The sequence below is a fragment of the Dermacentor variabilis genome, chromosome 7 (assembly GCF_050947875.1).
Source record: "Dermacentor variabilis isolate Ectoservices chromosome 7, ASM5094787v1, whole genome shotgun sequence".
Lineage (NCBI taxonomy): Eukaryota > Metazoa > Arthropoda > Arachnida > Ixodida > Ixodidae > Dermacentor > Dermacentor variabilis.
Window position 1 is genome coordinate 77,360,288 of NC_134574.1, and position 27,427 is coordinate 77,387,714.

General features: G+C 48.9%; 1 protein-coding gene across 4 annotated transcripts in view; it reads right to left on the reverse strand.

The window, feature by feature from the left end:
- Positions 1–27,427, reverse strand: part of LOC142587547 (sulfotransferase 1B1-like) — a 335,465-nt gene that overhangs the window by 44,870 nt on the left and 263,168 nt on the right. For all 4 annotated transcript variants that reach the window (XM_075698631.1, XM_075698630.1, XM_075698629.1 and 1 more), the window contains exon 2: positions 15,642–15,940. In XM_075698631.1, the coding sequence (XP_075554746.1) occupies positions 15,642–15,930 (289 nt within the window). In that variant the 5' untranslated portion in view covers positions 15,931–15,940. The remainder of the gene's footprint in view (positions 1–15,641; positions 15,941–27,427) is intronic.

Here is a 27,427-nt window from a genome sequence, read left to right on the forward strand (position 1 = left end):
AAAGCTGTGTATGAGTACAATAAAAAGGGAGTTTGTAACCAACGTATTACAGTGCAAGAAAAAGGTAGGAAAAATAACAGAACAGTGGGTGTGATATCAATGGTTAACAAGGGTTAATCGAATTGAGTGAGTGCCTGAATTTTTCACGGTCAGTTTCCGCAACTATGTTGTCGGGGAGGCTGTTCCAGAGCTGAATGGCACGTGGAATTGCAGACGAGTTAAATGCTTCTGTTTTACCATAGATGCGCGTGAAGCTATAATGATTGTGTAATCTCTGCGACGTGTGCGATGACGTTTCTAGGTGTAGGGAGCGTTTGTGGGCGTATTTATGAAATAATGACAAAAGGGCTATGTCGCGACGATTACTTAGCAGCTGAAGTGAAAGGTGAGTCGTTATTTGAGTTACGCTAGAACGGTAGCCATAATTACGGGAAATGAAACGTGCGGCTCTGCTTTGGATTGATTCCAGAATGGTAATTAAGTAATTTTGGTGGGGAGACAAGACTCGAGCGGCGAACTCAAGTCGAGGGCGAAAAAATTTTTGAAATGCCAGTTTGCGGATAAGTGGAGGCGAGTTCCGAAGGTTACGTTGTAGGTAACCCAGTGATCGAGAAGCACCGGCACAGATGGTGGTAATGTGAGAAGATGGCACGCTAATTACTGCCCAAACAAGTTACAAAAAAATATTGCTTTAGAGTTCTTCCTAACGTTTGTTCACAATATCACTCGAGCTATAACGTGTGTCATTTCAAATAGTGACGTTCAAAAGGCAGATACAGGACACCATGCATTTGAATGTCATCTTTTGGAGCTGAGACGGGGTTGCCTGTTCAACGCCAGCGGTCCGCGAGTTTCCCAGTGCGGGTTTTGCGTCAGCCCCAGAGATGGCGCCCCGCTGCGTGTCCAAGACGGCAGCGTCCGGCGCATCGCGGATGGCTGTTTGGCCGAGACGACACTTGCAATGAGGTTAAGTTCAAAACAGGTTCGCGTGCTGTAGCGTGGTGTGGTGGGGTGTGCCGCTGCGAAAATGCACTACACCCATTTTAAGATTGTGGCTAGTATAAGCTCCAACCAATCTGCTTCGCCGGTAGCCACTTCATGCTTACATCTACTCTCGATTACGGAAGGGCCATAATTTTTCCATGCATCTTTCAAGATGATTCCAGCTTGCCCGTTCCTCTGCCCTTGCTAAAAACAACACAAGATGGCATAAGGACCCTGTTGAAAAGAGAAGTTAAAAACATGCAGCCAAAACGTGCACTGAGAGCCACCTTCGTCACAGAGGGAATTTTCGTTTTCTGCTAAACTTCACTTTAATGAAACGAATTCTTGCTCTTGCTTGATAATCATCAAATTATCACGCAGCAGAAAATTCTGTCTTTGTAAGTTTTCTTTATTGGTACTTTCAATTCTATCGTCGTTAAAGCGCTTAAAGAAAAGCTACACACAAGCGGTACTTTGACGGTGTCTTTCTTGCACACGCTGGGCCCAAGGATAAAATGGCATGCGGGGTGGGTAAGTGAATCACCAACGTAAAGAATGGAAGGGTTCGGCTTGCGTAGGTAAAAAAAAAAAACCGCGGTGCATTTGCTTTTACCCCGCCTATGCGGAGCGGCGTGTGGGAAGACGAAGCTCTAATTCAGGACACCAATGTTGCGTCCATCTCAAGCGTTATTTGAGGCCACGATCCAGTTTTTCATATCTGTAGGCCCTGGTTGCTAAGTGGCTAAGCTCCGCTGCAGAGCACAAAGTCGCGGGTTGGGTACTTCCCGCGACGGTGGCAACACAAAGATATGGATGACAAGGGTGCAAATACGCTCGTGCACTGGAAAAAATTGGATGCACCTTAAAGAAACTTCAGGTGGTTAAACAAAAATGAACCCGCAGTGCGTACGGCGTCTCTAAGAGACCCGGTGTTGTTATTAGTCACTTCTTTTTTGACATTTAAAACCCGCCACACATCGTCTACGCTGTTTAGACAACTCGGCCCCATCGTTTTGAGTGCGAGAAGTGTTTGTTTTGGTCGCGAATCTAAGCTCAAGAGCGGCAAGCGATATTTGTCAGCCATCGTCGTCTTCCTCGTGTTAAGAACGGCCAGCTGAAATGCAAGTTTTGCCAGCCAGTTGCGACAGCGGCGACAACTTTCCTGGATCGCCACCGCAAACCTCTAGCCATGGCGTCACTAAGTCGACTGTGTGTGAAGAACTATACGCGTCTCCTCAACTCTCCGTAGCTGGAGCCAAGATGAGTGCGACGAAGCAGGCTTTGTGCCTGACCCGCCATCGCCGCCCTGGTCTGCCGCGAGCGGGGGAGTGCTCGCGGGAACGTAGTTCGAGGCTCCTTCCCACGCGCCGTCCAAGACGTAAGAAAATGAGCACCCGGGCGCGCTGCGGGGGTCAGCTCGGAGAATAAAAGGCGCCTTTCCTGGAGTAAGCCCCGAGTTCTACGAAGTCCGTCTGACGTCGGCTCCAGACCGTGAACCTCGCGCAAGGAAGTGTGTGTGTGTGTGTAAGCCGTCCCGCAGAGAGGCGACCCGTTTGCTACTCAGGAGGTACTTTGGTCCGTAAAAGGTTGTACGACGCCTCAGCGACCTCAACCATGAGGTTATCCCTGACAGTCCTGCTTCCTCCAGGGCGAGGCAGCGTCTACCAGAAGCCGTGCACATTGTGCGCATGAAGCCCTATTGTTCAGAATGAAGTGCCCACACCTCGTCAGGCACACCTTCCTGCCGCTAGGTGACCATCCGGACGAAGCTTTCTCCGGAGGGCGGCAAATGCTACGTCCAATATGCGGCACGTAGAGAAAAGCGAAGATCTCGCGCATTGCAGAATGGAAGACGTAGGTCCCTGCCAAGTAGTTTTTTCAGTTTGCCTATAATTAAAATGCTCTGCCCTATTTTCCCAGTTCCTGCTGCTTGTGAACCGCGGCAATATTTCCTTCCCAACTGCAATAACAGCAGCACGTGAGCGCCGGGAGGCTCGCCGTGCCAACCTTCCGGAAAGGTCGTGCGTGAAGGGCTGGCGTGAACGGCCAATGTTGTCCGATGCAATACAGTGTGCAATACTGAAACTTCACACGACGACACGTAACAGCGCAGCCGCTGATGGAACTCCTAGCCGAGCGCCAGCTATACCGGGACTATGGCGAATAAGCGGCGTGGACGGGAAAGAAAGACGAAGGCGGTGGGCGAATTGAGTAGGACGTAGCGCACCATCCTTGTACGCGCCTGTCTGCTCGCGTCGCTTAACCTGAAAACGCCAAACGTGTTAATCGCAGCACGTTGAGTTGACGCCTTAACACCTTGATTTATGGACGGGAAACTTGACGCATAGCCTATATAGTAGCGTTTTTCATACGCTGGAGCGAAGTTTCAGTTTTGCATAGCTAGCGAAAAACTAATTACCAATCAATTAACATACTAGTTAGGTTTGTAGATAAATAACAGTTCATTGTTTTCTGTTGTGCTCGCCGGGAGCAGAAATAAAGGTGAGTGAATTTTTTAAAATTTTCGTTGATGTCGAACTGTGTTAGGCATTGGGGTTAAGCGCCACGGCCCCCAAAGTCCGTACTCCCGAACGCAAGCGCCCGTAATGACTTTGGCGGGGCCTGTACAGCTGTCCGCACCGGCACAGTCCTTCCACTGCGCAGCCAACGATCCCGTCTGGAAAGAAGCCGGCGGGGGAGGCTGTCGCTCGCGTGCGCGCACTCGTGCCACCCCCCTCCCTCCCCACCCTCTTCCTCTTTCATTAATTCATGGATGGCAGACACCAACGTCGCCGAGTCAATAAAGACGGCACGGAGATGGGTGGTTATTAGCATACGCGCGCAGAGGTTCCGTCAGAGTTAAAGTACACGATAAAGGTTTAATCAACGCTTGACGGTTCATTTAGGCCGTTTCTAGCGAGTTAATACAGACGGTACGATAGCTCTTCCGACAGCAGCGTACAGAGCGGCAAGCAAAGAACGCGGTACTTCCTTCTCCTTGGTTTTGGGCGTGTCTGCACTGTCAGACGTTGATTTGCGACTCTCGTCTTTCGCGCCTGTGTGCGTGTGTAGGGCCACATTCACAAAATGTCTTTTTTTTTTACGTGGAGCCGTTCGTGAGTAGATGAAAGCCAGTCGCGATTACGAATGTCTAGTATACGGTGTACTTTCTTAAACTATACAGGATTGTTAAAGACCACCTGCAGCAGACGATACAATTCTAGTCACTGAGGTGGATTACTCTGAGGCCTTTACTAAAACGTACTAAATGTACAACTGATAATGACAAAAACTCAAATAATTAAGGTTTTAATTATTCTAAGGAACTCATTGCAACTTACGAATCGTAGTCGATGAGTTCGCAAGGTGCATTCACTTCGAACGAATTCCCAGGATGACACCAGTTTCGAGGTATTCATTTCCAAAGCATGCCACGATATACATTGCCCTTCAAGTTGTTTCGTTGCTTCGAAGAAAAAAGCGGCACTTTGTTAAAAAATTGATGCATTTCTACCGCAACTTTGAGAGCGCATAGCTCGAATCCAATGCCATTCTCAGAATTCATAATAAGCGGATTTGCCTCGTAAACTCAGCGCCTACTATTTGTAAATTGCAGTAAGTTCCTTATTCAGTTAAAATCTCAATGAGTAAAATTCATATAATTAGTGGATTATGCGTTTCGACAATGCCACCTCTTCGAGCGATCCATTCAGGGTTCAGAACTGCATGAATTGTTGGCCACTGGCAATTTCAAAGAATTCTGCGCAGTCTAAAGAAAAAAGAAAAAGAAACAGGTGGTATAATTAGCAGAGGCAACCTGCCATAGAAAACGGCATTTACAAACTAACAGCTTCGTGAACTAGGCAGCTTATGTTTTGCTGCTCATTCTCGTTCGCAAACTACACGCAAACGTGCGTGTAGCCTCATTCTGTATATGCATCTGATAAAGCTGCAGAAGGCAACACTCCATAACATAACATACTGACATTTCTTGCCGGCCTCAGCTAGATATATAAACGTTCTGCAAGTCCGTTGTCTTCGCATTCAACTCGCGTTCTGAACATGCAAGGCTACGTCTGCATCATAAACATTAACTTTTCTTTTTTCATTTCCCTCGCAGAAATCGTGCATTTCGGGACATCCTTACGTCCTTGCAGAATGCAGACATTCAGCGGGGCGCTGTGATGCTCATCGAAGCAAATTATTGCTGCCGTAGGATAAGGTCCTCTGCCTCGTAATCTTCCACTGCCGAACCTACAAGTCAATCCTATACGTGAGAACCGTTTTCACTCATCGATAAACATAATTAATTCACTGCCCCGCTGCGACTACGCTTAACGTCTCTGTGTACCAAGCGCCTCTTCATTTCGCACTAATATAGAACTTGAGAAACGTCCAGAAAAAGCTCCACTGCTTCAAGTCACCATCGAGACAGAATATGCCGAAGTCGTCGTCGTTCGATAATTCATGCTGCTTTCATTACAACGGCTCACACTAGACTTACCCTTTTCCTATCCATCACTCTATCCTTTTGTTTCGTTGTACAGGTACAGCGTCCAGCAATTCAAACTCGATAATCGGCCGGCATGACGGCTGGCCCTTGTTGCCCCACCAGCGGACGCTGGGCTCACCGAGCTGATCTATTGTAGTGTACGAGGAAAGCGGTGGCCCTTGCGACGCACTGTGGCAGCCCACCCCCGTCCCCTGCCTCAACAATCACTCAGCGGTCAACGCAGGCCTGTCCGCAGGCGTACTCACAATCGGGGCACCGGCTTAAAGGGTCTTTTACTCGTTTGCAAAGATGGCAAACCACTGCGCTGGTGGCATCGCCGACTGAACTGAGCGAGCTTTGGACTAAACACTCGGCAGTCTAAACGCGAAAATACAGAGGGTCCAGCCGTTTAAGTGCGTCAACTGATTATGACGAGGTATACGTATTACCGACGAGCTGTTATTCTGATACGACGAAGTTGCCTGGAACGGCAGCCGAGCTGGTGACATTTTACGTGGAAGTGTGCAATGTAACCCCGCAGAACCTTTAAAGCTAGATGTCAGTGTATTTCACTTTTGTTGCATGGACGTTTACATACCAAGGGAAAGTGGATTGCAAACTCCAGTTTACTCAGCTACTAAAATTAGGACAACGCAGGAATATGTATATGACGTGTGGATATATATGGTGGTGTAGTTGGCCGCTGTTTCTGTTGAGAGATTCCGTTTGCCAATGTATGCGTTCGCACATACATCAAGAATTAGACGCTCTATGAGCGAAAACTACAACGCTCGTCTTCACGACTACCATCCGTTACTTCTGGCCTCACTTTCCGAAAACATGGCTGAAACGGTTCATTCTGGATGCCAGTTTATTGCTGTTGTTACTCCGATTATTGAGCCCACCGGCAGGATTCATCATCCGAGCGGAGCCTCGTGTGGGGTCACTGCTTGTCCTTCGCTGCTGTGCGCGACGAGATAATCGTCAACTAGGCGCGTCAACATGGCTGCTGAGGTCTTTCGCTGAACGAACTGCCGTCGCTCAGAGGCACGTGTAACGGGTGTCGCCGTAGCGATGTGTTCTGAGAGAGGAGGCAGAGAGTGAGGAGAAAGAAAAGAAGAGGGAGAGCAGGGCGAGTGCCAAAGCAACTGCCCTTTCTTGAGGCTGAGGGGACCGAGAGAACAGGACGGTGCGAGAGAAGGGAGTGAAAGAAAGGAGGAAAGAGAAAATAAAAAAAACGACAGTATGGGAATGCAGCCGTCCTTTCCAGGAAATCTGCGAAGAGCAGAGTGTACGGGCGAACCCTGGGCACTGTGCGTACGGGAAATTCTGTGCAGTGGCGCGATACTGGGTTACTGCGATGCGCGAATCGCAGGACGCGCTCTCTGTACGAGCTACGCTGCCTGCGGTGGCGGTGACGTTTCTTTACGTGTCAGGCATAAAAAAAAGAAGAGCGTGCGCACAGGAACACACGAAAGAACTGTAAGCGCTCCGGCGACAAACATTCAATGTGTTAACAGAGTAGTGTAAGAGCGACTACCACTGCGCAGTGAATTGAAAATAGCTTTAGCCAGCAGTAGCAGCTACAATCCCATAAAAAAGCCACACATTAGGGCGTTCCTTTTAGCAGCGAACGGCACGGTACATTGCACGATATCGCACAACGCATTCAGCAGCCGACACTAATGCAGAGGCATATATTTAGAACTATATTCGGCTGATCACCATGAACAAACAAAAAAAAGGAATCTCAATAAGGTGGCCACGAGAACAAGCGTTAGTGCCATAGATTTTTGTAACTTAAGTCCGCCCTTGTTTTAACGCTAGTCAGCTTCTCCCTCACATTATCTGCGAAAACAGCAATATAAGACATCGATATCGCGATGACGAAGCTGCCACGCTCAAACCACACGCTTCATCTTCGTTCAGAACGACAAAACAAAACCTAGTCGGCTCTGCACGCTTTTAAGCCGACGGAAAGTGCAGACGGGCAGGCAAGGGGCAACACAACGAAAGAATGGGGACGAGCGCGCCGGGAGAACAGGCAGAGTGGGGTGGGTCGAAACACCGGATTTCGACAGCCCCGAACACCTGCGCTACCGCTCAGGAAAAACGCATAAAAAAAAGACGCATAAAACGCTACGTGATTCGTGTACTCGATCTCGTTGTCCCAGCAGTGGCTGGGTGCTTCCGCACGCTTCTCCCGTCTAGGCTCCGCTGCTGATCCGACGGCCTCAGTTTCAGTTTCACGCACGTCCTGACGTACACGTTCATCGATAGAAGCGCCGCGGACTGAAGCCGGGGAATTTCTATTAAGCTAAATCGTACCTCCTTCCCCTGCCCGACCTGGCAGTCCTGGCGCCTCAGAGGAAGCGACCGGGGCTGTCGTTATATTATTGCATGCACGTCGCTCGAGACAACCGTCAGCGCTAAAATGGAGGGAAAAATCGTTCTACCGTTCAGCGGACTATACGATATACTCGATATGCTATCAGATCATGTTCAGGTGGGAGTAGAATCGTAAAAAAAAAGACAGCGGCTAAGCTAATGCAAGTGCTCGTGGGGGCCTACGTGTTTGAAGATGACAAACAGACCCAATAAACAAAGTGAAGCTTGTATAAGGACAGTGATTGAACGTCAGTGCCCTTTTACAGAGCGGCTCTCGTTTAGCTTGGTGCTCACGACTGAGGAGTCGCCTCCGTAACGTAAGAACAGGAAAACGTTAGACTTGTCGCAAAGCCGGCAGTCCAGCCGTTTCTTTGGGCTGCAGACCCTTCCTGCAATTGTACGTCGGACCCTGAGCAAGTAAAGAGATTTTTGCCGTAGAAAGAAAAGTGTTCTAACAATCGCTTGTTCTCGAAGGAATGACTAAAACCTACTCGAAAAGCGATCATGTTGCCAAATGCAGCTCAATGAACGCCACGGTAAGCGTGCTTCTCTGTTAAGCGGGCGTGCAACAGGAGAAGCCGCATGCCACCTTGTAGCGTATGCTGTCGAGGACGTTTCTACTGCGATAACAATTATACGGTACAGCTTCACTCCGCCGCTGTCCTGTTGCGGGTGCGACAACGCATGCGCAGACCGCGCGCCGCGTGTTTCAAGCCACGTGATCTGTTGTAGGTGCGAGGGCGAGCCGAGAACGCTAGTGCCTTGGTGCACGCGATCTTTCCGCACGTCCAGCGTTGGGGGTCACGTGATCTACTAAGTTTTGGAGGAGCGCCACAGGAAAATATTACAGCTTTACCGTGTGCGGATTTCCGCTAAATGCAGGTGGACTCGGTACCTTGCCGGATGGCCGGAAGCGCAAACCGTATTCCACCCGATCTGCCAGCGTTTAGCGGAACGCTGAAACTCTGTCTCAAAGCGAACGTTACATGTTGCGGCTCATTTTAATAGAATCACGCGCGCTCTCCACCGCTGTCTCTGCTTATCGCGACAGCAATGCGACAGCACGTGCTCACGTTCATCGACAGAACTCCGTTAATGTGTATGTTTGGTCGCGTAACACGGGCATACTTAATTATTAAGCGAACGTTACTGCCAATTTACACTGGCAAAACTAGAAAAACTACGAGCCGTACCTCGCGCAATATTCAAATACGTAGCGATTATCGCTGACTATGCTTCGCCATTCAGTCTAAACTGCGACTTTTTCCTTGAACAACTTCTGGTGAAAGGAATTCTGATGACTATGCTTTCGATTAGAAGCGGAGCGTGCGTCCTCTCGGAAGAGTTTTGCGGCGCTTCTTCCCAGTAAGTTTTAAAGAAGATGCTTATATCCAGTGGCATAGCAAAAGGGGGGGGGGGACGTGGGCCCCGGGTGCTAGGGGCCAAAGGGGGGGTGGGTGTCATATACGTCTGAAGACACCCCTCTTTCCGCCGGCTTGACTGGGCGCAAATCGCAAAGAATGCTCCGGTATCCAGTAGCCCGAGCTCATGTACCTGATGTGTTGCGCCGTAGAATTGTCGGCTGCAGCTCTATCAACACCCCACGAAATAATTGCACGAATGTGCGGGCTAAAAATTAACTTCGCAACATAATCGCTGGACTGCTCGCCTCAGCGGAACGTTTCATGTGGGGTGCGCTCGTGCCGCGCGTTCATGCTGGGGGCAGGCGTCGCTAAACATACAGTCAGGCGTTGTAAGGCGTTGAGGCTCTTGGGTCTCTCTTCCGTTCCGAATGCGCAGCGTAGACGAACAAAGACAGCAGCGAGAAGGCGTTCAACGAGCGCGCCCGGCGCTTGCGTTTACGGCGAAGCGTTCGTCGAGAGCGACATTGCATAAGTGCGGCCGTGAAAAGTCGCGAATGGGATTCACCGGATCGTCTTCAAACTCGGTGCCTGTAGTTCCTGGAATTTAGCGCCCAAATGGAACTTCTTACTCACTTACTGTTATTTGTCGCTTGTTCCTCACGATCTGCGTGTCAGTTGCATCATGCGGAAGGAACTTTTCCAAGTTAAAGCTGATCAAGACGTCTCTGCGCTCTAGCATGAGTGATGAAATGCTGTCAAACTTGGCGATACTGACCATAGAAAAAGACCATGTAAAAATATATAAACTTTACTACTGTAATTAATGAGTTTGCAGAAGCGAAGTGTCGGAAAAATAACTTCTGAATGAAATGTGTCCTTACCGGTCATTACTTTAGTGCAAAAGGCTCGATGTCCCACCATGGTTTGTGCATCGGCAATATGTATACAATGTTCTATTTATGAATTTTGAATCGTTGTATTCGTTCTTTATCAGTTTCGCGGTGTTCAATAAAAGATCTTTCTCCTAGTCCTAGCTAACCGTTTCTTTATCATTTTGTTGTTGTGTGACTTCATGTCACAAGTACAGTGTCTGTGAATTTTATAAAAAAGGTGAATTTTGTAAGGATATTTCCCGATATTCTATGAAGTTATGTGTCTTTGTGATTACTGGGAATTCGGCATCCTGAAAGATATGGCAGATAAGTAATAACCATATCCTGAATAATTCCTTAATTAGTAGTTATAGAGGAAGCACTTCAATTCGAGAATTGAGGACTCAAAGTCATATTAACTCAGCAAAAACTTCTTAAACAAGATCGTTTTTGGTGCTACAGCCGGCAGTACATTGGCACTGCGGGTGGCGCCCAGTATGGCAGCAGCGACAGAAATATTAAATGGTGGGCCAGTGACGTTGATCCGTCAATTATCTCCATTGCGAGTGCAAACCAACAGTAGTGCAAGCTTTCGCTGGCACGGGCTTCATCACGGCCTTTTTTGTTTTTCTATGGTGACGCCAAGAATCGACGCGAAGCGTGCTCTATTCTGTGCCCAATCTTGTGGTGGTACCGCAGCTCGGATAATCACGTTAGTCCGTATAGCAGCAAATAAAAACAAGGCTTTATTGATCAGAATAAAGAGAACTCGCAATTGTCATAGCATTGGCGCCCGCGCCGCAGGGAGGCAGGTGGCATTTTCTAAAAGGGTGGGGAGATCAGCGTCATTGACACACAATTTAATTTTCGTTTTCGTTCAAGGCTGCCCACAGGCAAAATACTGCGCGCCATAGTGCCTACGACGATTTTTGTGGAGTTGTTGTAGGGCAAGATATGAATGTCGGGCTTCAATTTTGCAAATGCAATATTACCGCTAAAATTGGTAATTAAAACTTTATAAAGATATTTTTTGTTACCTGTGACGTGAGCCATATTTTACACGATGCCACATTTGTACTGGCTGCCAAGCCTTACAGTCTGACAGAAGACGTGCATATGCGCTTATCACAAGTTATCAGTGCAGCACCCTGTGTTATTTGGCGCAGAAAAAACAGCGTGTATACCTGCTGCATTCGCGATCTCTGGGAAAGAAAGCGAAGGAGAGGGGGACCCGGGGGACGTGCGCGGTATCCAAGGTGGCTGTAGTGGTGCTGAAACCCGGAAGTTGTCCACAACCTCGCCTTCCTCGACTACACCCGGGGGGGGGGGGGTGACAGAAGACCTATGGGCCCTGGGACCACCTAGCTACGCCACTGCTTATATCATCTGTCCGTCCAATGCAGTCGAGGAAGGCGACGGGTCCAGGCGCGACTGTGAATACGGCTTGAGATGTATCGTCAAGAGGATTCTTTAAGCTGGATTTCCTTGTGAAAATTCCCGTGAAATTTCTAAATGCTCAAATTGTACAACCACTGAACCGACTTGATTAAGTTTGTGACTTTTGCGAGAGAAAAAGTAAGATTCCACCGAATATAAGATGTAGTAGTTTCACATAAAGCTACAGATCTTACAAAAAAATTAAAACAAATGAAGCGCGAAGTTTACTAATCTGAAGCTATGCTTTCTGAAGTTAGTACATCAAAAATAAAGCAACTCTACAAGAACATAGATATCCAAATTCGGTAACGTTTAGGCGAGCAAATGGCGCGTGAAAGCTGAAGTGAAGTACGTTTTCTATGGTCGTTCTGAAAAACTCGTGCTTACAAATTAATAATATACTTCCGGAGCGAAATATAATAAATTAGTACGAATAGATACATGCATGTAATGTATTGTATCTGTAACACTGCAACGTCATGACGTCTAAGCTCCAGGGAGGTTCAGAAATAGCGGTTAGTGGCTCACTTCCCGGGTCATCTGCTTGTGAACCATGATACCGGTGCAGTGGAAGCTTACTAGAGGTGATATCCCGATATTATTATTATTATTATTATTATTATTATTATTATTATTATTTCGTTTGCTAGCCGAGTAGCAGATGACAAAACCTGCGAGAGAGAGTTCGACAGGTCGAATTTCTTTTTTTTTAGTCACAGTCATACGAAGGAACAGCCAACACATCCACAGAAAGCACAGGCGGAGTTAACTGTTACGTTCGTTAGAAATATAGAAATAATAACGTAAAGGCAAATTAAAGCGGACGCAGAATTCGCCTGTCGCTGGTGGGACCCGAATTTACATCTACCGCATTACGTAAGCGTTGCTCTAGCAATTAACGTAAACGTGGCAGTCATCGCCCGATTCACTTTTCTGGGTATCTCTGTGTATGTACTAGATTAGTCCTGGGAGTGGGATGATCCCTTTAACCGCAGGCGTCACATAGTACGCTAGCTTAGGAGCAGCTAACTTTGTATCAGACACAACCGTAACATTAAAGTCTAGCGTTACTAAACCGTGTCATTTGCTAGTTCCGTAGTCTTTACCCGAGAGACGCGACCACACGGTGAAAATGAAGGGAATTCGATGCCGCACATGCGTCCTTCAAGAGTCCTTCCCGCGCACAATTGCGAAGTGGAACCAGCTGCCCGAGGCTGCTGGAGAGTGCGTGTCAGTGGAAGCGTTCCGCTATTTTGTGCTGAACCGCTCGCAAATGTTGCTTCTTTTCAACTTTAATGGCTTCGTTTGGAAGATTAGGTTAATAATTATCATTGTTGTTAATAATATTTGGGGTTTTACGTGCCAAAACCACTTTCTGATTATGAGGCACGCCGTAGTGGAGGACTCCGGAAATTTTGACCACCTGGGGTTCTTTAACGTGCACCTAAATCTATTATCATTGTTGTTAGTAGCAGTCTAGCAACCATGGTCGTCTTCCTCTGCCGCCTCTGATACATGGCGCGCCCCGGCACGCGTGCCTCGTGCAGCGAGATTAGAATAAAAAGGGAACAAAAACAAAAGCTTATTCGGCTCGCACCATCGGTCCGAACGGTTCCTAGGCCTTTCGCTAGCTGACTGGCACATTGTTGTAGTGGACCTAACCTCGGTTCCCATAACGTGGTAACCTGGACGTGATTTTACGGCGAGCACGATGCCGTGGACGAGGCCACGAACGAGATACCAACGTCCAGCGCAGACGGCCTCGCCACAGTGCAGAACTACCTGCCGTCCTTTTGGCCGCAAAATCCTGCAACGTGGCCACAATATCCTGTCGTAGGCCATCTTCGGCCTTCGGCGCATTACTTTGCAGCTGTCTCCTCCTTGCTGTCTCGTCACTCGCAGCAGAGGTGGTCGAGGAGTTCCAAGACGTTGTCGACGCACCCAACGACACCACCCCCCATGACCACTTCAAAACGACGCTGCTGCAATGCATGTCCACGTCTGTGCGCAGCCGCCTCCAGCAGCTTCTCAACGAAGAAGAGCTCGGCGACCGCCGGAACTTCTACGTCGTATGCGGCGGCTTCTCAGTGACTGTAGGCTGGACACAAACAGTCCGCTGCTGCGTGAACTGTTCCTTCAGCGCCTGCCTCAGAATCTCGTGGTCACCTTGACTACCACACCAGAAGACATGTCCCTCGACAATCTTGCAGGGCTGGCCGACCGCTTCGCTGATTATTGAGCAAGAGGTACTGTGGCAACAGCGACTGCTCCCCTACCGCACCTCGAAGATCGGTCTTCAGCGGATGATTGCCGAACTTGCTGAGATCATTACTGCACTACGACCATCGCCCAACCATCGTCAGCGCGACTGCGATTGCCGTTCCAGATTACCTTTTCAGTCCAGCTCCCGTTCTGGCCCTTGTCGCGTCGCATACTGCTGGTATCACAAGAAATTCGGTGCCAGCGCACGTCAGTGCATTTCCCCTTGCAGCTGGCAGGGAGACATGCCGCAGTCACCGATGGCGGTCGGTGACTCTTGCTTACGACAAGCCATTTGTTCTACGTCACTGACAGGATTGCTGGACAACAATTTATCGTGGACACAGGTGTAGAGAGGTGAGCGCCGCTCAAGCCGCGTGGCTAGAGTGGCAGCGCGTCAAAAAATCCGCGCCCTTTCAAGCAGCTAACAGCTCTTCTATCCGCACATATGACTGCCCTCTCTTACCATCGACTTGGGTCCCCGACGCACCTTCCGATGGGTGTTCATTGTGGCAGACGTACACATGACAATATTGGGCGCAGATTTTCTGACCTACTGCGCCCTTAGTGTTGACCTCTGCGCTCGTCACCTCATGGACTCGACGACTGGAAATGTCTATACAAGGAATCCTCGCGCCGCTAACATAAATCACTACAACGGTACCACAGATACCATTATTTCTGTTCGCCTCAATTCTGTCAGACTTCCCAGCAATCACGAGACCTTCGAATGTTGAGCTGCCAGTACGTCACAACGTCACGCACCATGTTGTCACCACAGGCCCCGAGTGTTCTGGCGACCCAGACTGGTGGCCAGCTTGTCATCTTAAGGAGAGAGTTCGACCACATGCTGTAACTGGGCACCATCCATCCTCCGTCGAGCAGTTGGCCTTCAGCTCTTCACGTGGTACCAAAACGTGACCCAGGTGTTTGGCGCCCGTGCGGGGATTACCGTGCACTCAACGCGCGCACAGTCCCTGGTTATTGCGCACTCCCTCACATTCATGACTTCGCAACTAACCTAGCTGCAACGGTTATATTCAGCAAGATATATTTAGTGAAGGCCTACCATCAAATCCCTGTAAAGCCAGAGGACTTACCTTAAGCTTGCAATTGTGACATCATTCGAGCTTTCTGAGTACGTGCGCACGCCCTTCGAGCTGAGAAACCCAGCTCAGACGTTTTATAATTTCATTAACAAGGTCACCCGGGGACTCCCTTTCGTTTTTGCATATTTCCATGACGTCCTGGTGGCTAGTATTTCCCCTGAGCAGTACAGCAGTTATTTGCGCCGGCTACTTTCCCGGCTCCAGGAACACGGCTTTCTCATCAACTCCAAAAAGTGCGTCATTGGTTCCAACGACTCTGAGTTCCTCGGACAACGCGCGAGTTCCGAAGGAATCAGACCGTTATAAAAGAAAGTTAAAGCCTTGTGCGAGTTCCTTAGCCCAACGTCACTACGAAAGCTCCGTGAATTTCTTGAATTGGGTCAACTTCCACAGACGTTTTCTTCTGTTTGCTTTGAACGGGCTCCAAGCAGTACACGAAACGCACAAATCTCAGCCGTTTCAAAAACCAACTATTACCCTGATCCACAACTATATACTCTATACTGCTGCTTGCCCTTCCCTTCCTCTTCTTTGACTTGCGGCGTTCTTTGTTATACAGTTACATTACATGCAAATACATGGTTTCTTGTGTTTCTGTTATCTACCGTAGCCCCCCGAAATAACGCATTTCATTAGGCGCTGGAGGTACTTTGGATAAATAAATACAATATATTACATACTAAAAATTAAAAAAAAAAACACTCCAACGCCGCTGGGGCACGCGTCGCGGGCTCACCGGACTTCGGGTAGGTGACGATGAAGACGTCGTCGTTGCGTATCTTGAAGTCGGCCAGCCCCCGGATGACCTGCGGGTGCAGGAGGTAGCCCTGCAGCAGGACGCCCTTGTAGCTCTGCGCGCGCGGAACGGAGGCGGCGTACGACGCCCACGCCTGGTCTCCCGCCACCGCGGGGTCCCTCTCGGCCGGCAGCACCTGGTCGTCGCTCTCGGGGCACTTGCCGCTGCGCCCGGCGCCCGTCAGCAGGGCGCCCAGCGGGCTGCTGTACAGGAACTTGAGCGAGATCATCGTCAGCAGCCTGCGCGAGCGAGGCAGAGAGAAAAAAAAAAGGTAGTCGAGAGGGGGAGTTTTAGAAGGAATCAGAGAGCCGTTCGCGTTACAGACAGTGCGCAATGCACTGTTCAAAGCAAATTGCCCTTTTTGCGAAACATCCCGGAGCTTCCCGACCACGGCTGCAGGGTGCTGCTGCTGTCTCGCCCAACATCGCGCAATTAAATAGAGAACAGTGACGTATATAGCCCAGTAGCGGGATCGTCGCCCACCGGATGCATGCCCCATTCGTCCAATCATGAGGCCACCAGTGCACGAATGCTTCCATCGTGCCAGCGCCGACCAGCTCTTCCGACCCGATCGTCGCGTGGGTCACAATGCGTGAAGCAGTGGGTGCGCACGCGCCAGCTTCCTTTACGCCAAGGACGCACGGATGAAAATGGGTAAATCTATGGCACTTCCATCAACCGCTTCACGAACGCTTCTATTCGCACGGGTTTCGGAATCTGCGTTAGATGTGCGTAATTTTGTGCGCCCACTGCGGCACGAAAACCCCTCCCAAGGTCTTTCATTTCAGTTTTCTTTTTTTTTTCACCATCTCGACTGCGCTTTTCTCCTTTGGGCACCCATTTTGTAAATATAACAGACCACCGGTTGTCCGCCCGACTCATTATGTGGCCTTCCCAACTCTCTTTCCTCGTCTCAATGCCAACTAGAATATCACGTACACCCGTCTCATCTCTAAACCACGGCGCTATCTTCCCACGCCCGACATTTTTCGTTCTGTCGCTCCCTTTGCGCGGTCCTTAATTTTCTCGAGTTCCTTTGCTAACTTTGAGAAGAAACTCAAGTTACATGACTCGTCAATCTGGTGCCGCGCACAGACGTGGTTCTGCCCGATCTTCCGCAAATGTACGTGGACCGCATGACGCTGCAGTAAGGCACCCATGCGTTAACTTTACACCACGCTGCATATAAACCACATGCTTCGCCACACGTGGCACAAAAATTATCCTCAAATATTTCGTGGCACGCCTTTATTACAATATAAGAAGTTCGAGAAGCCGCACTCTGCGTCCAATGTATTGATTTTTTTTGGCAACTAAGGAGAAAGGCGTTTGGTATGTCGCAATATAAACTGCACTGAAAATGTTTTATTTTTTTTATTTTTTGGACGTATTTCGTAATTCAGATGAACGAAACATGCGGAAATGCATAAGTTTGACTCCGTTTTGGATGCCACGTCGCCAGTACAGTGCTCGCACAAACCTCGCAGTTTAGTGTTCAAGATAAGGTATAGAAAAGCCGAACTAGTGCGAAAATATAAACAACTGGTGACTCATCAATACTTCCGCTATGTAGACGGACATATCGATAATTTTTGCCTCAATACGAACAGGACTTCGACAAGTACCAGTTCTTGACATGAGGCGTGCTTTCTGCGCTTGATGAAGACACGTATCTCATGATTGACTACAGGCCATAACGCACCTGATTTACAATGCCACATCAAGGCCATAGAAACATGCAACCGAAAGTTTCGTAGGTAACAAAAATAAGCCGGCATTAACTGTATGCGAAATGAGACAAGCATATCCATAGGCTTTATGCTTTATATTGATTTGAATAGAAAATACTTGGCCACAACGGCCATGTATTTTCTATTCAGATCAATACCGCGAAATGAACAAAAAGAAAGTTTTGAAAGAATACTTTATTAGTGACTAAACTTCTCAGCTTTCATCTTTGAGGCCCCTTTGAACTTTCGCCAAAACCTCGTTACGTGAGCGGTTTTGCATTCTAACTACATCGCAATTCAGCTCCCCGAGGCTGCGAATGGAACCCACGACCTTGCAAACATCAACAACAGAACGCACTTCACAGTTGCTGGAGGGAGCCGCATATATGTGGGCGTGCAAGCTGCAAACGAGCCAGACCCGAAGTCGCAAGAAGCTCTCAACGCTACAGAACTGCTCGTAACAACAAATCTCAGCCAATGCTGAGGCTAGACATGCTAGCGAAGGCGGCAAGCCAATGAGGAGGAGGACTTAAGGGAAGCTTTGTGAATACATACGGAACCCAATATTCTCAGAACTTCAATCAGGACAAGACCAACACGCGCGACGGGATAACGATAAAACGCTTTATTGAGGGATCGCTCGAACGCCTACAAAGACGCGCAGGTACACCAACACAGCCACGCTTATGGCACAGGTGTGTCGCAGAGGCCACTATGCTGCGCTTAAGCCTTGCGCGCTTTCCGGCTACGCATGATTACGAAGCAAACTCGAGTGAAGCGGTCAAGGGAAGCCACACTGGCGGTTTTGCCAAAGTAGTATTTCCACGTGTATCGGTACTCCGGCAGACAGGCTGTCGACCGCTGGGAACGGTTGCGTTCTTCTGAATGCAACAGCAATTACACGGACGCCCGAGGCGCCTTCGCGTCAGCATTGGCGTTGTGGTGCTGTCAAGAGCATCGACGCGCATGCACGGCTGGCGCGCGCAGCGTTACGTCTCCAGAGACGCGCAGTGCGTTGGGCTGCATAAACGGTGCTGTGTTCAGTCGGCCCTGTCGGAGCCAGGTCACGCTTCCGCTGCTGGCATACCAGTTGTGTATTACCATTCCTGCTGAGCAGGTGCGTGCAACCAATGTGCACCGTGGTGCGTACTGAACGTACATTAAAGTTCAAGGTAAATCTCTCGAACGCTCCCTATGGACGCTGTCGAACGCCGATGGTTTTATTTAGTCAATCTCTTCTCCAGCACCATCGAGAGATGCTACGCCTGCAGCACCGCTGGCGGTGCTCTTCGTCGCGCCAGCGTCCCTAGACGCTCTTCAGCGAAACGCAGAGCGTTGCAGTCGCTTCCTGTGAATCGCCTTCGCGCTAAACTGTAAGTTTTAAAGCTATAGCTTTAGTTCTTCAGCGAAACGCAGAGCGTTGCAGTCGCTTCCTGTGAATCGCCTTCGCGCTAAACTGTAAGTTTTAAAGCTATAGCTTTAGTTACTAACCGCGTCGAGGCGAGCTTCGCCGTCGCCAGAAATTTGACCTTCATTTGACCGCAGCTGCGCCGTAGCCTTGGCAACGCATCACGTGACTCGCCGGGCCGAGCTCTGCCGCCGCCGCCGGCTTGGCGCATGCGCTCACCGCCGCTGGGTCGCCGCCTGACCACGTGACTCGACGCGCGCCTGGCTAAGAGGAGCGCCGCGCTCGCCTTGTCAGTGCGAGCTTTGTCATGGATGCGGGCGAGGCCGGGCTGTCGTCTCTGAGCGTTGCGCGGGAGCGGGAAGCTTTGAGCCGTAGTCGCCAAGCGGCGTCTGACCCCTCCGCGCATATCGTCCGGCGAGCTGCTTCACTGGAGAGGGCCCGGAATGTGCAACAGGCATCGCACCGTCGAGATCAATGTGCCGACCGCGATCGCGCCCTGTCCGTTTGTGCTTCGACGCTGCGCATGTTCGCGGCATCTCTTTGCATGTCTAGCACTTGCGCTTTCCCTGTGGCACAACAGGCGTCGCACCGTTCAATGATGCGTGTCAACCCAAGCCTTTTCACAGTCATGTCTAGCCACCGACTTATAGGCACAGCCATCCTACCTCGCTTAACGATGATTGTATACCTAAGTATAACAATTACAGGTAAATCAAAGGTTAACAAAGTGAGTTAAAGTTAAACAAAGACGCCAACAGGCTACATCAAGCTTTCACTTCGCATATTCAGGCTTAGCTGAACGAAGTCGCAGCCAATTTTTGTGTTTAGTGACGGCCGCGTGGGAAAACCAGACAAAAGCACTGAAGTGGGAAATTTATCTCGTTGGCTAAAAAACTGGACCCTTTTGCGACAGTGGTGACGTGGTGAAACTTGTGGCACAACTCACAAGCTAGAGATAAAAAGCAAACAAACAAAAAAACCTGACTCGAATGCGCACGTTAGACCTCGTCCCGCGCGCTTGAGATTCAGTTTAAGGGGTCGAATCAGTTTTAAATGCTAAGCATTTCGATGCTTACCCAACGAGAATCTCGTCCGTCCGTCACGTAAGGCGAATACAGTGGCTCATACCCCCTAATTATACCTCATATAACAACCTTCACCCCGTAAGCAATGAATCATATCCCCATCAGCAAGCAAAAAGTGCAATGGATCATGCCCACGTGAGAACGAGGCTACAAGCGCTCAGCAAAGCAAGGAAAACAGTGCATTCATTCATTGGAATCACCCATACAACACAGAGGACAGCATACGTTTCAATAAAGAACAACTTCAAACCAAGCATCCGAACCATCCATAGAGCACTGCATACACCCCCCTCCCTCTCAGCAAATATAGTGGTGGTTTTGCAACAGGTTCGCTGGACATACAGGTTGATAAGGACCGATAAGAGTTGATAAGGGTCGGATCATGTTCGATAAGACAGAACGACCGATGAGGGTCGATAGGCGTTTATACAGGTCGGATCAAGTTTCACAACATTGATAATGACACCGGGCTGCGCGGAGAAGAGCAAGTGCATCAATGCTTACGCATACGTGGACGACTCCCAGAGGAGTTTCTGCATAATTTTTTTTTTCGTTCTCAAGTCAGGTTTACCACTGGCCGGCTGCCCTCGCAATTCAGTAAGCCCACCACACCGATTTGTTGGCATCTATTGGTATACGAACAACTCTAGCGAAAGAGCTTTCTCTAAAGGCAGGCCCAGGCCACTAGCATGTTGGAAAGACCTTAAGGGGAAGTTTAAGCTCGCGCCCAACTCCGACGCCGCCTACTGAAATACATGTAAAAAGCAGAAACATTTTTCTGAGATAACCCCTGCACCGATTTTAAGAAAATGTGTTGCATCTGAGACCGAAAAGTTAAGTTCTAGTGACTGTTGGAAGTGGAATTTCGATTTAGAGTCTGAAAGTTCGAAAAGAAATACAGAAGCACGAAGTTCACAAATTCATAGCTCTGCATGAAGAACGAGTATTGTGGTTCTATAAGCGGCATCCGTTAGATCATTCAAAGCGAATAAATTCTTTGTCAATTAATATGTTACATGAATTTGTTACGTTATGTTCAAGGGTTCTGCAAAAGTTGTATTTCCGTATTACTGAATTTTTTCAGGTTCATGTGTAACATATCAATTTTGTCAGCTTTGGATGTACCATCAGATGAAATTCACAGAATTTTGATATAATTTTTCGTTCCTGAGTTACAGAGTTTAGACTTGATAGTTTCGTTTTCTGAAAATTTGCAATTTTTGCCCATTTTAAATAAAAAATTGACAACCTAAATGAAACATTCTAAACGAACAGTCACTAGATCTGAAGTGTTACTTTTAAATGCAATAAGCCTCGTCAAATTTGGTGCAGTCGTTGCTGAGAAAAACGAGTCCTCCTTTTACATGCATTTATATAGGAGCACCCGAGCTAAGGCTTCCTCTTAAGTACGAGGCTACGCTCATGACTGACACTACAGTCTAACAATGTTGATATGGGCTAATCCATGGCTCAGGATGGTGTCAAAGGTTTCGCTAGTAGGGTGCCGACTCGACAGATTGCGTGCCGAAGCAATAATCAAGTAGAAGGAATTCGAAAACACCCGCATGTATATCGTTTACAACGCATTACTCGGTAATTAAGCAAGCACTAACTCCGCGCTCACTTTTTTTTTTTTTGCAGACACTCGCGTTACTCACGCGCTGGACACACTGCGGCAGAGATGCGAGAACAGCTCGACAGCGGAGAAGCGCCAGGAGACACTCGCCTTCCAAGTCTTTCCAAGAAGCACGCGCACACACGGGACAGGCGTGCCGCGCGCGCACGCACGCACTAGGGACGACTCGGCACACGGCCGCAGACCAACATCGGGCGCACGGCGAAACGCACGTGCGAAAGGCAGCGGCGGTCAGACACGGACTGACGAACGGCGGGACAGCCGGCCCGATTCGGGACTGGGGCGAGAAAGCCGGCCGAAGAGGGAGGGAGAAGGCCCACGGAAAGAAGTCGAAGACACCGGCACAGCTAGGGAGAGAGAGAGAGCTACGACAATGGGGAGAAGGGGAAAACTGGGTCTCGAGCCGGCTCGTTCCTTCCGGCCGCATCGTGGGCGGGCGCCCCCGTTCTCTCTTCCCCATTCCCTACACACCCGCGAGCAGGTATGGAAGCGGGGTTGAAGGCGGAGTGGAAGAGCCAGCGCACAGTACGATATCCGGCTCCGAGAGAGAGAGAGCGCTTGGCGAGCACGCGGAGGAAAGGTACGCTGCTCCGCCGCCGCCGGGTCACCATTGATTGGCCAGGTGCTGGGAACCGAACGCGCGCCGCCCTGCTACCGATGCCCAGACGTTTTGCCAGGAAAGCAAAGTGCTGCGTGCAAAAGCGCGCGGGCCCGCGAGTAGGGCGTCGTTAAATTGTTTTAAGATATATCATTAAAACACATATATTATGGTGACATTCATCCACCACGGAGACCGCAATTGCGGCAGAAGGCGGTAGCGTAGCCTATTCCTCGGAGGCACTGAAGCCACCAGCACTTGGCGTTCTCACGTGACACCTCTGCTAAAGGGATACTAAACACCAGTTCGATTTAAACTGGAAATGCATTGACAAGTGCGGCACGTTAGGCGGATTGTGAAAGTTGCTTCAAACCAAAGTTTACGAGCATAAATGTGTGGTCGTCTTATCCAAGCGACCTCACCAGAGGGGGAAAAAATGCAATGTGAAATTTGCAAACTATGAACTGCTCCCCCCCCCCCCCGTTTCTTTCCTTTAACCCTGGCGTTGCATACCGCAGGCATACTTACTTTTTCCCAAATGTGTGCCTGCAGTGTAGAATATCCGGTTAATTTTTTGATAGTTTTAATGCGCTTGAACAGTTAGGGTACTTCGCGGCCTTTCCCGGGATTACCTACTTATAGGTTTTGTACGTATGTTTGCATCTAACCGTTTTCTCACTTCTCTGTGGTCGGATGCTTGGCGTATTCAAGTATATTCTACTTCGCTGCTGGTGTAAATTTTTGGCAGCAACACGATTACGCCAGTGCCGAAATTCTACACCAGCAGCGAAGAAGAATGCACTTGGTTAATGCAATATGAGCTGTTTTTGTCTCTCTGAGCTCTGCGCCACCAAATGGTTGGACCATGCAGGCTGCTCACGTTTACGCCTCCAATCTAATGCCCCCACCGTCTATCTGTGTTTACCCAAATACCAGAGGAGCTAAACCTCTCTACTGATTTATTACCGTCGACAGCCATCGCGAGATGGGTTATGCCGCATTTTTCGCTTTCTAATTTTCATAGCTCCTAGCTTTTTTTTCTTTTGCTTTGATAAGATCACTGGGATAAGAAGACTATATATGTGCTCTTCTAAATAAACTTTCGGTTCGAAGCCAGCACCTGTCACGTTTATTTTTGTTAGTCCCAGTGTTTTTTGCGCTGTTCATTATGAAAGTATTCCAAAACCCCATTTTTATGCACTTGGAGAAACAAGTTACTGGAGACAATAAAGGCCAAACCTACATTCTTTTTTTTTTTCGCATTTCGCGCAGGTACTTCAGCGCCGGGAAGTTAATGCGAGGTCACAGAACTGCATGTATTTTGTCATATTCAGGCCACTTTGAAGCAGGAAAAGCTCTTGCATTTTTTCTGGCTCGCCAAGGCTCCTCTTGTGGTAAGAGTGACCGCTTTGCTATTGCCGAAGCGTAGTGACCAATACGACATTACCGAATATTCAACTTTAATATACCTCTTCAGGAATGCCTAGTACAATGCTACTCCACTTCAGTCATCTTTCGAGAAAGTAAGCATGCAGCATCGCGTAACAAACAGCCAGGACAGCTATAAACCAACATTAGTTCAATTAATTTTTTTTTTTTGGCCGCGAACACGCAATAGATGCCACTTCACAGACGCGCAAAAAGAAAAAAAAAATACGATAGAAAAACGCGTTCTGATTCCCCTCAGTAGACAAGGTTACGCTCCGCGACCCCACTGGAGCAAGCGTCACACAGATCAAACTGCTTGCCTGTCATTCAGAGCACCGTAGTTTGCACATTTAAGACGCGCAAACTCGGAAGCCGTTTAGTTACTCACGTGAAGCGAAACGTAGAAGCGTACCGACCACAGCACACCATAAACTTATTGCCCACAACGTGTTATCAACCTCTTATCATCCTATTATCCGCTCTTTGCGTTCTGACGAAAAGGTATGGGAAACTGACAGACGGGCTGTCTGACACACCTCATTTTTTTACAATAACTTTTGCAATACAAGGACGTTTCTAGTGTATTCTGGCTACGCGTTCTGGATCGCGTTCTCACGTGCTCCAGTATTCAGAACCTCAAGTTTCTCGGGGCAAAGTTAAAAGAAAAACACCAATTGATTCATTTTTGGTGTTAGGTCCACGCCCTACGTGCATTATTACGTGTCCCCTGACGTTTTTCAGCACTATCCTCAGTGCAGGTGCCGGTTGCGATTGCTAAGGTCGCTCCGTTACCATAGGAACGACGTGCAGTACACAGATTTCCCTAATCTTGAAGCTCCTGGCTTCAGACGTTCTTGTAGCGCTAGTTTACACACCTTATCTTTCTGCATATCGAAGGAACCATATATCTCATGGCGAGACGCTGCGACTGCACATCCGAAATAACGATTGCACAAGCATACACAAATTATTACATTTAAGTGCACGTGTCAACAAACACCTTCTTTCTAGGTATCAAATTTTTTTTTCATGCATGCTGAATGGGGGCCTGCAACATTCGCGCATTTACCTTGCGTAGTTAGGTTGTTCTAACTGTATACGGCGACTGCGATCGTTTGGTTTTGCTGCCCGAGGACATTCTGGAGTTGCGATTCGTGAACGCCTCATTGTGTATCACGTGATAAGAAATGCGCGTATTTAACGTTCGCCTTTCCTGATAAGCCGTTAGTTGCGATTGCATCGAAGTTTTACGCGTTCTTCTCTCCGACGCAGTTTTATTCGCGAGCTGGTTTTCTATTATCTATGGCCGATCCATCCTGGAAAAATAAAAAAACGAGAGAACGGGCACGCGCGCATACTTCAGCCCGTGTCCGCCAGAGGGAAGTGGGAGAAAGGGTTCGCGGGGAGCCAGGTCGTCCCGTTCGCCCAGAATCGGGTCTCTCGGTCACCTGCGTCCGTCCGGCAATCGATCTTCGCGCAGGCGGACCGGGTGCGCTGTACGCGAGCCGGATGTGTGGTGACGGTGTGGACAATGAAGAAAGAAAGAACACACACGCGGAGAAAAATTTAAAGAAAAAAAAAGCAGGAGGAGTACGCGCGGTTGATCGAAAAAGCTGGTAGAAGTGGTACGCTTGCGAGCTATTACCGTGGCTGCTCTAGAATGCCCGGGGAAACCGCGTGGCGGCAAGAAATTCCGCGAGCATGACGGCAAGGGGGTCCTGGGGAGAAGGACAGATTGCGTTTTTTTTTTTTTTTTTTTTTTTTACAGAAAAGCTCGTTCTGGGCGCACACGCTTTGTTGAGCACACAAGCAACCGCAAAGCTTGGAACAGTAAAAAGAACGTCAAGCAACGCGCTGTTGATAGATAATAGTTACCTTTGGCGACATTTCTATTGCCGATTTCCCTTGTTTCATGGTCGCCCATATAAGTGTGTTTGAAGCAAGTTACCTTCTTGCGTCCTTTCTCCTCGAGGAGACTTCCAACGGAAGGTGCGAAGATTGACGGGTTAAACCTTTCCGTGAACTACTTATTTTTCATCTGCTGACCCGCCGTGGTTGCTCAGTGGCTATGGTGTTGGGCTGCTGAGCACGAGGTCGCGGGATCGAATCCCGGCCACGGCGGCCGCATTTCGATGGGGGCGAAATGCGAAAACACCCGTGCTTAGATTTAGGTGCACGTTAACGAACCCCAGGGGGTCAAAATTTCCGGAGTCCTCCATTACGGCGTGCCTCATAATCAGAAAGTGGTTTTGGCACGTAAAACCACAAATATTATTATTATTACTTATTTTTCGTAAATATTGACGCACTCGCGTTCGTAAAAATCGTAAAACGATGCCGAATTCCAAAATTTCATTTCAAAAAAGACTTTTGGGCGAGTTCGCAGGCATGCAATTATGAATTTCGAGCCGAGGCCTGTGCTACAGGTTCTTGCAACGTATTTTGTCCGAAACAGGGCTAACGCTATGGCAAGCAGGCCGGGTAATTGGGATCAGGCGTTCAGGAATTCGCTTTATTTTACAGTTTTCCAGTATACTCGAACTCATCACTTCCGCCAGCTGGAGATTCTCGACTAATGGTAAACGCGCGGCGGAAATGTAGGCATACACTCATAACGCGGTCAGCGCCCTGCTGCTGACGAGACACGGAAAGGCTCGCAACGTTTACGATCACCACCAAGTTCTCAGTAAAACAAAGCCCCGGTCCACGTGCCTAACCACAGCAATTGTCAGTCTTAAATCTATTTAATAAACAGCCCACTTATTGGCCGCGTGGTTTTCGTTCGTACACCATCCGCAGGAAATATGGCACAAGCACACAAAGTTGCGGTCTCCGTGCGGCCGCAATCGCGTGCGCGCTCGAAACGTTGTAGCTGTACAAAAAGTACAGGCCAGCGCCTCTAACTCATATGAGGAGCTGAACAGTGACGGATACGCCATACACGGTTGTCTTGTTCGCGCGTGCTATCCCTGTCGCTTTGCATCTCTACACGCTTACCGTCACGTTTACGTAGGGCGGCTATCAAAGGAGAAGCCGGATCATGAACGCAACACTAGTTATACTCTGAAGAAGAAAAAACTGACGATCATCACACTATCCTAGAATACTGACACACGGCGCAACAACTTGATGTTTAGAAAGGAAATCTTATTTAAAAAATAAAATATGCGGATCCCATGCACTGTGAGAATCGATGCAAGCGAAGCTTTGTATTCTGTCTCCTTTGGTTGACGACAATTAGCGGTGATGTCGGCGGCGAAAGTGCAATTTCGTCAGCGTTTAGTCCAATAAGAGAGTGGTGAGTTGATGTCCCAGACGCTGTCTTAGGAGAACGCTCACTGGCTGAAAGCAGCGTCTCTTAGGGTCAGTATAACCAACTCTATATGAAACGCCTCCGATGGTCTCCGGTACGACAAATCGAGGACGTACGGTTGCGTGATCAAGCGTTGGCGTAAGGCTCGCCCTTGCCCTAATCAAAATACCACGACTCGTACCCTACACGTAAGCGCCGGCTCCATAAACGACGAAAATACTGCGGTGATGCGGCGGGCACGGAAGCGCGTACGGAGACGAACTGGAGTACGAACTGGAGTTGCATGTCAGCACAACGAAAGGGCCTTATACGTCGGCGATGCATTCAAGTTTTGAATAGCACTACTTCCATCTTGCGCCATTTAACAGCTGTACAATACGACAGTGAGTCAGAAAGACGCGCGGCGTCATGTCACCTTCTTGCCGTATAACTGCCTCTTCCTTGCAGTTCATTCACATGACGGAGAACTACTGAAGGCAATGACAGAGAGGGAACCTACACATTGCCCCTAACCTTGTAGCAGATATC